We start from the raw sequence: 12,103 nt of genomic DNA, 5'->3' as shown, positions 1-12,103 counted from the left end.
TCTAGATATCAAAATAAATGCATGCTTGAGCTTGTACCCAGAATGCAAAACGTGACGGTAGACAAAGTTTTCAAGTGATTCCAAAGCCTGTATTGCTATACTTGTTTAACCACAAACATCCACCCACTGGCCCAGCTAGACCGGAATTCGAGATTTTTGGGACCGTAATTAGTCTTTCAACCCGGGGGATTTCAAATGGAAAAGCGCAATTAGCGTTACTTTTATAGGCTTTTTTTTGGACGAATATTTTGCAAAAACACAAATAGTTCAAATTTGGAACGGATATCTCTTGGGTGGCGATCAATACCTCTTCGCCTGATAGTCCTGGAGAGCGAAAATAAGACAATCTATGAAATACCGACGCAAATATAAGTGTCAAGCCAGAGATCGGTGCAGTCAGCGCCAATTGCCGGGTTCCACAGTTCAAGATCAGCAACTGAGACACCCTCCGCTGTCGCAATGCCGGAACAACCGTCGCCATCAACCACATAGTAAAAAGCGTCGCAGTCAGAAACCATGCCTGTTTGGACAGGCGAAGGAGTTGTAATCCCACTGGTCGTTGTAGTCGCAGTGGCAGTAGTCGTTGTAGTAGCAGTACTGCCAATAACACCAACACAGACATAATCTCCTAGGTCTAGATAGGCACAAGAACTGCCAACCGCTGGGTTCCATGAATAGAAATCGGTCAAAGAGATATCTTCATTCTTAGCAATGACAGCGCAGGTATCTCCTGACACAACCAAGTGAAATAAGTCGCAGGTGGACACCATGCCTGTCTGGATAGGAGAGGGAGTAGAAACTCCGGTTCCGGTGCTCGTGGGTGTAGTAGTCACCACTAATCTCAAGCTCGAGCTCGTGGGAGTGGCGCTTGAATACCCATATCCTAAAACTCGAATGCAAACGTAATCTCCAATGTCAAGATCAGTGCAGTTGGTGCCAACAGCCGGGTTCCAGGATTCGAAGTCGCTCAGAGAGATTCCGGCCTCCGAGGCAATCAATGCACAGGTATCCTCAGACACAACAAGATGGTACTCATAACAAATGTTTGTCATGCCCGTTTGAATTGGCGATGGAGTAGAGAGACCATCTCCCCATACCGTCGAGGTTCTCCCTGTGACAGTGGTAGCTGTGCTTGTGACGAACGTAGCGGCGGTGGAGACGGAAGAAGATGAAGTTGTAGTCACGGTGTTTTCAAAATTGATCTGAACACAGTAGTAATACCCTGATATGATTGCGCATGTCGCTGATATCTCGAATAGATCAGGATTCTATCAACAGGTTTATGTCAGAGTCTGAACCATTCAAAAATGTCAAGGCTTGACTTGCCCATGTAGCAAACTGCGTAAGTGTGATATCATATTCTAACTCAAGTTCCGTGCAGGTAAGGCTAGCAGTACCGTACACCCAAGCACTACACTCGGATGATGCCCCAGGGAACGGTGTTCCAGCGGGAGCAACAAGATAAGCTGAAACAATTTGACCAGCGGCTAGAACCGCTGCAAGAAGGCGCGTCAAAGTCATCACGCAAGACAGATAAGACAATGGAAGCAGACTCAAAGCAAACTTGCATTTTTTTGGGCTCCTTGGTTATCGCCCCTATATACAGAGTTCGGTTATACTGGCAGCTTTTGGGGCTATTAGTGCTGACATCAGTTACTAGTGTCGGTGGAGTCATAATAACAAGTTTGAAGTTGAGCTATTCCGTAGAACTCTTCAATTCCCGAAAATTCCAATTGGCAATTTTAAACACTTTTTGTGGCGGCCGCTTGCCCCTAATCCAAATTAGGGCGTTGGGCCAATTCTCAGTCTCCTGCAAGTAGTATCGGCAAAAGAAAATGGGCATGTCAGATGCTTCGAATTTAAGTTCATATGGCTATTGCCACCGTTTGTGATTCTTTTCAAGTCGCTGATCTCCGTACTCGCTCATTGTAAAAGGAACTCATGGACGCTGATCGTTGAGTCAAAGATCGATGGCGTGAAAATGCGGAGGGCCGTTAAGCATTGATATTCCTCGGCCCATAACCTTGTCTTTTCATGATCGTGGTCGTATTCCTCAGAAAAGGTGCTCTTGCGTTTTTCCCGGCCCCACAGCTTTTTGGCCCCTTTGACTAAGTGGGAACAATGCTGGCAAATTTTTCCGTACAGTCGGGAATTGTAAAATAAAATTCAACGCCCTGCTTATTCCAGAGCACGTGATAGATTAGATGTTTAGGCCCGAGAGCTAAGAGACGCCAAGCACTGACACTAGCGTTCGCTTACCCTGATGCCAGATACCCTGACCCGCCTGACCCGAGGGGACTAGTAATCGTTCGTGGTTGTCTTAGTGTGCGGTGGTATTACTCAATAGTGGGAAATACATTATCCGCAGGAGGCTCAATGTATGTTCATCGTGCGTGAACAAATGTTCCTGGGATACATTGCAAGTTATTGATTGCTTCATATCCGTAGTATGCAGATACGATCTTCCGACATGTCTTAGTAGAATACCAGACCGAAATTCGTCCATTGGCGACTTAATGCGTGGTTTAGCACTGTATCTTGGAAAGCCAAAAGGACATGCAGTCCACGGGTACTTCAAGTGTTTCGGCCGAAGGCTATAATTGTTCAAATATATGTAGATTTCCGTACAGAAGATTTATATCGGTAACGTCCGTCCGGAAGTCCGCATCAAGATAAGAATAATTCGATGGTGGATGGTGCTATTTCGGACATCGGCTAGTGTAGATATCTCGTACAGGTTTCCCGATCGGGAAGGTGAACACCTTCGTAAATGTGACTTCTTTCAACGTCTAGCATTCTCATTACATGCTAATAAGTTGGCTCCGCGTAAAAGCTGAGTTTTTTTCTTGTTTGATGTTTTTTAGATTACTCGATGATACTTTAAAAATCATTCAATAGATAGATGGTGGAGGCTTAGAATGGATAGCTGAGCCGAAGACGGGAGAAGCCCGAAATCTAATTTTCCAAGAACGTTTGGTGTAGTCAAACCTGATTTTGTGAGGAAAATTCTCGTAGTTTTCATTACGGAACAGTCGTACAGTCTGTGCTAGGAGGCGAAACTCGGATATTGAAGACTAGATGAGGTCCACAATCAGGTGCCTAACAGATCCTTCAGGTTTGCGGTACTTGAATTTACTCGTGAATAGCTGATGATTTGGCTAACCCTACGATTGATAATTTGCTAGTCTTGTCCAGAGCGCCACAGGAGCAGTTCCTTGTTAGGTCCTGGCTTTCGCCCCCTTGTAGCGGATCCTGCCCCCGTAAACGCCGAGTCGCATTAGATACACTTCGCTTACAGCTTTGCTTCAGTTTAGACAGTAAAATATTGCTGGATATTATGAGACACGACCATGCGGTAAACTCTAGCTACTCGTATCCAGGCCCAGTCATTATTATGTTACTGTAAATTTCAATTTAGTATACTTCTTTTCATATTCTAGGCCTATTTACTTCAAAATCACCTAGCCCTTTTACACAGAAAGGGAAAGCCGAAGCGTTAATGTTGAGGCCAGTGGCCCCATGAAATCCTCCTCATGCCCAAGTCGGTGGATTCTCAACTCGACCTACCCTAGTAACGCTTTGAGTGGGAGTGCCCCAGCCATTGGCCATAGTGGTGGGGCTTAGCTGATCTTTTGGCAGAACCAGTATCTGACCCAACATCAGATCCAGCAGCGTCTCCTCCATTGAATGGTGCATCCCAAGTCGACAGAAGACCTGTATAGAATGTTTCACCTGTTTCAATATAATACCAAAATGCCAAAGCAAAAAATGTATATGATTCAGCATTGCGAACCGTGTCGGATGAGGTGAACGTTCTCTCAACCGTCGATCCATCTTCCTGCGGGACCTCAACATTGACCTGTCCGAAGGCCATCCAAAGGCATTGATCCACGTCATCTAAACCGAGTTTTGTGTCAGGAAGAATACAAAAAGTTGTTAATACGGATGTCAGAAAACTTACAAGTATAATCAGTGACATACTCGTCTTGGTTGAAAGAAAAGTCTCCACTGTCAGTCTCAGTCCAGTAAGAGATCAGATGAATCAATTCGTGGAAAAGAGTAGTCGGACCACGCGCACGACTAGTGAGAGATGAAATCTGAGTGACTCCCAGGTCATAATCAGCGCTAGCGGTGATGATATCAGCTAAGCTCGTCTGAGCCAAGGTAGCCGGACACATGAGGATCAAGGGTGAAATGGCAGGCATGTGCACTGGACTAGCTAGGTAGGTCTTTGTGGTCTCCTGTTGGCCAGAGAAAGCTTGGCCGTACAATTTGTTGCCCGAGTCTTTCTCGCAGATATTGTCATCGGATGCGCCGGCTTTGACAAGGTAATAGTTGTGGTTGTCTTCTTGCAGATAAGGTACGAGATCAGGATTATAATCGTAAATCTCCGAAAGTTCAGGCTCCTCATCGTCGATCTCGTATGTGTAGTATGAACTGGTCTCGGAATCCCATTTAAGAATGGAAGCTTCCCATGAGTATTTAGCGAAGCCGTTGCCATCGCAGAGAATCTCAGGAGGTGTTTGAGGGGCGGTCATCCCAGATCCGTCTAAAAAGGTTGTCATCTTTGAGCTGATGTCTAAGACGGTTGAAAAGTGTTAGATCGAGCTTCGTGTAACCATACAGGACTTTGTTTAAAGTTGTCATACCCTTGACCACCTCCCACTGAGCCTCTGTTTCTGATGTTACAACTCCGTCCACATCGATTTGGATGCCAAACCAACTCCAAAAAAGTCCTCGCGCAACCCAACCTTCTTCCGTATCAGGAAGGTCGCTTGCATGTGTAATGGCATTGGCAAAGGCTGTTGACAGTTCCTGCACATCGCTAAGATAGCTGTTCATCAGAGTAACGTAGTCGTCACTGCACGCTCCACCGCCAGACAGGACATTGAACAAGGAACTTATTGAAACAGCTGCAGTCTGGACAGTACCCAGGCTTAGTAAAAGGAATAATGGGAGCAGTCCGCGTGGAAACATGGTTATTGATGGAGTGAATTAGATCCCAAAGCAGAGACGAACAATTGACAAAAGAATGGCAGTTTCCAGGCACGAGACAAATTGACGAACGGGACCGATATATGACCGATTTCCTCCCACAGTAACTCACGGTAGAGATTAGCCTCATTGGCAGAGTCAAGCGGGCTGCATGGCTAATGAGTTAGACCCTTCGGATGTATGTAAGGTACAGCCGTCTGTAACCTCCAATAGGTTAGCACAGGTGGACTTACCTAAGCACTAACGATTTGCTTGAAAGTGGGGCCACCAGGGGAAATTGCATGGAGAGTGGCCCCCAAGCACTAGAGACCTTTTGGCTGACTTAGCGCAGGAAGTATTATCCCTCAATCAGCACTAATCCAGGGCAAGAAGCAGTCCCGAATGAGTGGCGTGGGGTGTCAAGTAGATGATCCACAAAACTTGATAGTTCGGCATCAGTTGGTATCAGTTGGTATTAGCCCTGCAATGCTCTGTCGCTACATCTGATGGACCGGTAACATGAGATAGACCAGGCGCATTGGCTTTCCTTCATAGATAAACCGAGATTATTCTCTTGCTTTCCCCTCAAAACAACTTTCCTTTCACTCTCTTGTGTCTTCACCTGGCCGACTAGAAAGGCCTTGGCCTTGAGTGAAAATCAATTCACCTTGTGCCTCTTCATTCTTTTCTGCTTTGCATATTTTTCACTTCTTTCTCCCTGCAGAAGACTCTCATTCATTTTTCAATATTTATTTTTTCTCGATTCTTTACCATGCAGCTCAACACGGTGGCTGGGGCCCTTGTTGTCCTGGGCTCCCTCGTGAATGAAGCTATGGCTGATACGACCAGCGCTCAAGAGGCGATAGACTCGTTCCTAAGCAAATATCCCATCAGTACTCGTTCAGCGGCTCAGTCACAGAGTACACCAGATCTGGAGAGTCTAAAAGCCGCAGCTCTTGCGGGGAATTTTACTCTTTCCCCAACATGGCACACTCTCCATCAGAATTGTCCTGGCAGTTGTTCAGACCTCGGCTTGAATTCCAGTGCTTGGCCGGTTTATACACAGCTAGACCGACTAAGTCAGTGTGATGAGCCTATGTTTCTTGATTTTGCCCTTTATACTCCGATTGACAAGTCAACTGGCCATATTAGTGTGCGCGCATGTGTGGCTGAATTGGACACATATAATACGTGGACTACTTCCGGCTCCTGCTCCCCATCCAACATCACCTCCAACGTCACATCCCCGCTACAGCTAACATGGGATTCAACTGGCAACAATGGCAACTCATATGATGTGGTTGCTGCACTAGAGCAGCTGTACGCGTACGAGCTTGTCAACCCTGCACCATGCAATGAGACCATCAACTTTGCCTTTTCAGAGGGCGTGACAGTTGGTCTCTACATGGGCTCTGGCTTGCACGGGCAAAGCCTACTTGCTCCCATTCTTAAAGAGCTTATGCAGTATGTCTTAGATGACGGCATGCCAGAAGTCCTAGCGGCTCAGCTCTGCAGCAACCAAAGTTCACGATACACAATGGGTGTATATATCAGCACGACAGGAGATCTTGATGAGACACAAACGGCTGTTCAGAGCTGGCGCGATAGTGGCTGTGTAGCGTCATTGGGACAGAAGAAGGCTTGGACCGACATCAATTACTCTGTTGCGGCTCAAGGTCGTCACAATTCGACCGCAGTCTCTCTGCAAAGACTTCGGATGCGTGACAGCCAGTTGCAGAAGCGAGATACCAATTGTACCACCATCCAGGTTGTGTCTGGAGATACCTGCACCACTCTCGCAGCCGAGTGCGGGATAAGCGCTGCAGATTTCACGACATATAACCCCAGCTCAACCCTCTGCAGCAATCTCGCAGCTGGTCAGTATGTCTGTTGTTCCTCTGGTACCTTGCCAGACTACTCTCCTCAGCCTGATTCCGACGACAACTGTTATAGCTACCTCGTTCAAACCGGCGATACCTGCGATTCTCTTGCCGCTGCGTATGATCTCACTTCTACCGAGATTGAGACCTACAACAACGACACTTGGGGCTGGATGGGTTGCGATGACCTTCTTGCTGGAGAAAACATATGTCTAAGCTCCGGATGGCCCCCTATGCCTGCCGTTATATCAAATGCAGTTTGCGGTCCCCAAGTTAATGGTACTGCTACAGCACCTCATGGTACCGACCTCTCTACATTGAACCCTTGCCCACTGAACGCCTGTTGCGATATCTGGGGACAGTGTGGAACTACTTCAGATTTCTGCACCGCAACCAACTCTACCACTGGAGCCCCTGGAACGGCGGCCAATGGTACTAACGGTTGTATTTCCAACTGTGGAACGGATATCATTCAAAGTGATGCACCAGCTGAAACTTTCAATATCGGCTACTTTGAGGGCTTTGATCTATCCCGCCCCTGCATGCGTACCTGGATCACAGATATGGACCTTAGTTCATACACTCATATCCATATGTCATTTGCTACGTTGAATAGCGATTACTCGTTTAACATTTCGACGATTGAAGAGCAGATGAGTGAGTTCGTTGCCTTGAGTGATGTTAAGCGTATCATTACTGTTGGTGGATGGGACTTTTCAACGGATGCTAGCACTTATGATATCTTCCGTGAGGCCGTCGCCAGTGATGCTAATCGTGAAACTTTGGTGTCAAATACCATTGCCTTCCTAGATGAGTACGACTTGGATGGTGTCGATTGGGACTGGGAGTACCCAGGAGAGCCGGATATCGCGGGGATCCCTGCAGATACCACAGAATCTGCTACTGATTTCTTCCTCTTCCTGTTGGAGCTGAACGCTGCGATGGCAGAGCAGGCCCCAGATAAGACGATTAGCACAACTGCTCCATCGTCATTCTGGTATCTTAAGGCTTTCCCTATCGAGGCTATCAGTGCAGTAGTAGACTACATCGTGCTCATGACCTATGATATGCATGGCCAATGGGATTGGAATAGCACATATAGTGATGCCGGATGTCCTGATGGCAGTTGTTTACGATCGCATGTCAACCTTACGGAGACGCTTAACTCACTGTCGATGATCACCAAGGCTGGTGTTCCATCCAATATGATTACAGTCGGTGTCGCCAGTTACGCTCGCTCCTTCGAAATGACAGAGGCAGGATGCTATACCGCTGATTGCACGTTTGTCGGTCCCGACTCTGGCGCCACTCCAGGCGCATGCACAGAAACTGCTGGCTATATCTCAAATGCTGAGCTCGCTTCGGTGATTGCAGATGAAGACGTTTACATGTTCATCGATGATGTTTCCAACTCAAACATCATGGTTTGGGATGAGACTCAGTGGGCTGCATGGATGGACGATGACATCAAAGCCACCCGAAAAGAGCTATATGCCAGCATCAATTTCCTAGGATCGGCCGATTGGGCAATTGACCTACAAACCGATAATGACACCACTGGATCAAACTCGTCGAGTACTACAGCTTGCGAAATCTCCATTGATCCGAGTGTGTGGAGCGAAGACAGTCCGGTGGTGACAGCAGAAGCAGGCTGCACGCTTATCTGGCCTCCTATGCCACTAAGCAGCGCGACGACTATCTCTTTTCCTGCATGGGCAACACACATCACCTACCGCTCAACTGCTACCTCCACATTGACATTTGCGGATAGTTCAACCGTAGAGTACCATTCGTACTCTCACATCTCGGTGCCAACCATCCTGTCTATCGCCCCTCGTAAGGCCTAAATTTCCATACTGCAGCCTGGAGCCCGGCGCTAATCCTCATCTGCAGTTACAACCGATGCCATTCCAGTATGGGATCAAGTTCCTTCAGCTGGTCAGACTGTTCTCTACCAGACGAGCTCAGTGCTTCCCACACCTTTCCCTCTTGTTTTGACCCCGTAAGTGCAATAAAATACAACCATGTCTACCGTGACAGACACTAACGCTACACAGTACTGTCGGGGGCACAACAACTGTCATTGGGGGGACTACTAGCACTGTTCCTGGATACACATTTTCCTCCGGCAATATCACTTATGCCACTGCATCCTGGATAGGTACCTTTGGTGGGACCACGTCCGTGGTAAATGGGACCATTCTTGCGCCTACAACCACAACCATCACTCCTCATCCTTACCCGACAACCACCGGTTCTACAACTGATCCAATCCTCAACACAAAAACGACTCATCGGTCTTCATCTACGAGCTCTGGTGATACTTCAGGACCGACATGTGTCCCGAGTCTGTTGAAGAAATGTGGAACCAGTTGTAAGTCTCATCAGCCCTCCACTACTACTTTATTGTTCTTTCCTTGATTGAGAATAAATGAGAACTGATTGCAAAAACTATCAATAGGCGGTCTTTTCTGCATTCGAGGTTGTCCTCTGTGCCCCCCTGATTACGACGGCACCTCAAGCGGGGGAGGCGGCAGTGGCAGCGGCAGCAGCAGTAGTGACAACGACGATGGCACCACAACTTCCACCAGCACTGAAACGGGTACCTATGGCGATGCGCCAGCCCTAGCAACCGAAATCGCAGAAGACGCGTTCCCAACAACCACCGACGCACTCACTGCTCTGGAGGCATTGGCTAGCTCTCAATCCGCCTTTATGGCAAGCTTTTTCGGCACTGCACCAGCCTCCAACGAAGCCACAGCTACCACCAAGGCCACCGGTACTGCCGTTACGGCAACAGCCACAACTACCAGCAGCGGCAGCGGCAGCAGCAGCACTCTGGGTTGCTACATCTATCAAGATCCCGATTCTGGCAGCACTGATACCTACTGCGAATGCCCTGGCTACGAGGGTCTCCTCCCTACACTCTCGGGATCCGATCTCTGTGGCTACACAGCCCTCCCAACATCGACAACCAAGGCTGCCGCGACAACCGCCAATAGCAACCCCTACCCGTACACATTCACTGATCTGTATGGCGTTGTCGTTGCTTGCGAGTCCGAGTCCTTCCTAAATATCGCAGGTTACAAGCTAACTGAGTGTGCTGGCTCGTCGACTATTGAAGTTCAACCCACTATCACCGTCACTGAGGTAGTCACTACCTCTGCGCTGAGTGACTTGTGCGAGGGTGGCAGTTATTACAAATGCGTTGAAGAAATCGAAGATTTTGGTATGGCATCTTGTCCCAAGCTACCCTCGACTGAGAAGAAGTGTGAAGAGCAAGTCTTTGAGAGGGCACAGGCAGAGTGTGAGACCTTGTGTGTCTATACAACCTCTACTTATACAACGATTTATGCGACTTTGGCTCCGTAAAGCGGCTTGAATATCTTGTTCAACTTGTTGTGTTAGTATATGAAGTATCTAAAATTGATCATTCTTTACTGTTGATTTGAAACCAACTATTTCTCCATAATTATTGATTCTCAAGGTGAAAAGAATGAACACACGCTTGTCAAAGAAAATGAGTCGCGCTGAAGCTGACTGCCTTGACCTTCGCCGAGGCTGCAGCCATGCCACTCCGTGCTTTGACAGCGTTTGAGGCCCGATTCGAGCATGCTTACCTTCCCCGGCCCACTGGGGACCAGCTCGGCGCGCGGTCAGCATAGATGAAAGACCACCGCGTGCTGATCACCGGAGCAGGCGGAGCCCTCAGCCTATATCCCGTGCAGATGGCTTCGGTGCGGGCGTAACGGTAGTCGCCGCAAGCAGCTCGAGTTCCCACAATTGTGAGCCCCAGCTAGGTCTGAAGGCAGATGAAGTGGTCGTGTGTAGCATACTAGAGAAGCATCAAGGTACGTTCGATGTTGTCATTGATGTCGTTGGTGGGGAATCGAAGGACACATCAGCACTTCAGGGGCTTATAGGATATTCAGTTACAAAATAGTGGTGTCAAGGGCATTCAGGTGAATGGCCTGAATTGGCCGAGTGGTTGGGCGGCAAGGGATCTTCCGCGACGAATCAAAAAAAAACTTCACAACAAAAACATACAAGAGTCAGGATTCGCATGTGGCCACTCACCATACTACGAACTAACCGGCGTGTGGCTTACATGCAGCTAGTAGTTCGGTAGGGGTGACAGCCGCTTTAGCGTCACGCGACCGAGGGTGAGAAAGGTGAGTGCGCAATAAATAGGGTGAGAACACTGGGTGAGACCGGGTGAGAATCCTTCGGCTCTGCACGTTGACCGCACATACCGCCTAAATAGACTATAGAGCCTTATCATTGGGTATGGCTGCAGGCTCTGGAACTTTTGTCTCTTGGCATCTGCACATCGCTACTTGACTAGGGTGAATTCCAAATACTACAGTATTTACAGCAGATGTGATGGCTTTTATTTTATACGTGGAACAGTTGCAAAGGGCTGCATGTTTGATCGGGCGGCCGCTGGGAACGGCTCCATGTTCGTTGCGATCGAGATTGCGATTCATGGAACTCGGGAACGACGTGCCAGCTGCAGGGCTGATCATACTTCTTATCACAAAAGTTAGGCTGAAACTACACTTGACTTGATGAAGGACTGACGTGTCAATGGACCATAAATGGGCTGGCATGTCCACAGTGGGCCAGCAGAACGCCACGATACATATTTACGGAGTCAGAAAGACCTTGACCACTCCGAGCTCCGAAGTCATCGAGGCAAATCGAAAATGACCCACATTGATGTAGGAAATACAAATTTCAATTCGACCATCTCCGGGTTTAGGCCCTATACCTAATCACAAACTTCTCAGAAATTACAATGCTTCGAAGGTTAAAGTTTATATCTGAAATTCATAGTTCACCGGCGGGTGCTTTTTGATCCTATCTCTTCGCTCATTACAGACTTAGTCAATTTCAACTGTTTTTAGCCTTTGTTGGGTCCTTCCCGGGAAGAAACAACAGAAGATGGCCTCTGCTACGTTCCTTTCGTTTCCTTTTTTAGCGCAAATTTCATACCACAGGCAAACAATCCCAGTGGATGTAAGTACAAAAGTACAGTGTACATGTCAAATACGCTCCATACATATGCAAGGCTAACTTTAAGAAGTTAGCGGTTTCCAGACATACTAACTAGAGATCTTCCAGATCCGACCTAAAGCATGAACTATTGCTTTTCAGCTGAAACCGGGCATACGTAAGTAAAGTCGCTGCACTTCATACTCTCTTTGATCGGCATTGCAGCGGGGCCCTTAAATAGACGTCCGTCTTGC

At 47.8% G+C, this 12,103-nt stretch overlaps 3 protein-coding genes across 3 annotated transcripts; 1 reads left to right on the top strand and 2 right to left on the bottom strand.

Annotated features, from left to right (window-relative positions):
• Window positions 1-347: 347 nt before the first annotated feature.
• Window positions 348-1,052, bottom strand: N7503_001777 (LysM peptidoglycan-binding domain-containing protein; the record flags this gene model as incomplete). The annotated part of the gene is made up of 1 exon (XM_057061324.1): window positions 348-1,052. The coding sequence occupies one exon, from the start codon at window positions 1,050-1,052 to the stop codon at window positions 348-350; it is 705 nt and encodes a 234-aa protein (XP_056925286.1).
• Window positions 1,053-3,568: 2,516 nt separating this feature from the next.
• Window positions 3,569-4,977, bottom strand: N7503_001776 (uncharacterized protein; the record flags this gene model as incomplete). Its single annotated transcript, XM_057061323.1, has 3 exons — window positions 3,569-3,897; window positions 3,962-4,579; window positions 4,650-4,977. The coding sequence occupies 3 exons, from the start codon at window positions 4,975-4,977 to the stop codon at window positions 3,569-3,571; spliced, it is 1,275 nt and encodes a 424-aa protein (XP_056925285.1).
• A 769-nt stretch (window positions 4,978-5,746) lies between these two features.
• On the top strand, window positions 5,747-10,226 carry N7503_001775 (uncharacterized protein; the record flags this gene model as incomplete). Its single annotated transcript, XM_057061322.1, has 4 exons — window positions 5,747-8,690; window positions 8,748-8,856; window positions 8,912-9,228; window positions 9,316-10,226. 4 exons carry the CDS (start codon window positions 5,747-5,749, stop codon window positions 10,224-10,226), a joined length of 4,281 nt encoding a protein of 1,426 aa, XP_056925284.1.
• Window positions 10,227-12,103: the final 1,877 nt, after the last annotated feature.

The sequence above is a fragment of the Penicillium pulvis genome, assembly GCF_028828015.1.
Source record: "Penicillium pulvis strain IBT 33274 chromosome Unknown contig_12_segment0_segment0, whole genome shotgun sequence".
NCBI classification, from domain to species: domain Eukaryota; kingdom Fungi; phylum Ascomycota; class Eurotiomycetes; order Eurotiales; family Aspergillaceae; genus Penicillium; species Penicillium pulvis.
This window is presented reverse-complemented; position numbering and strand designations above follow the sequence as displayed.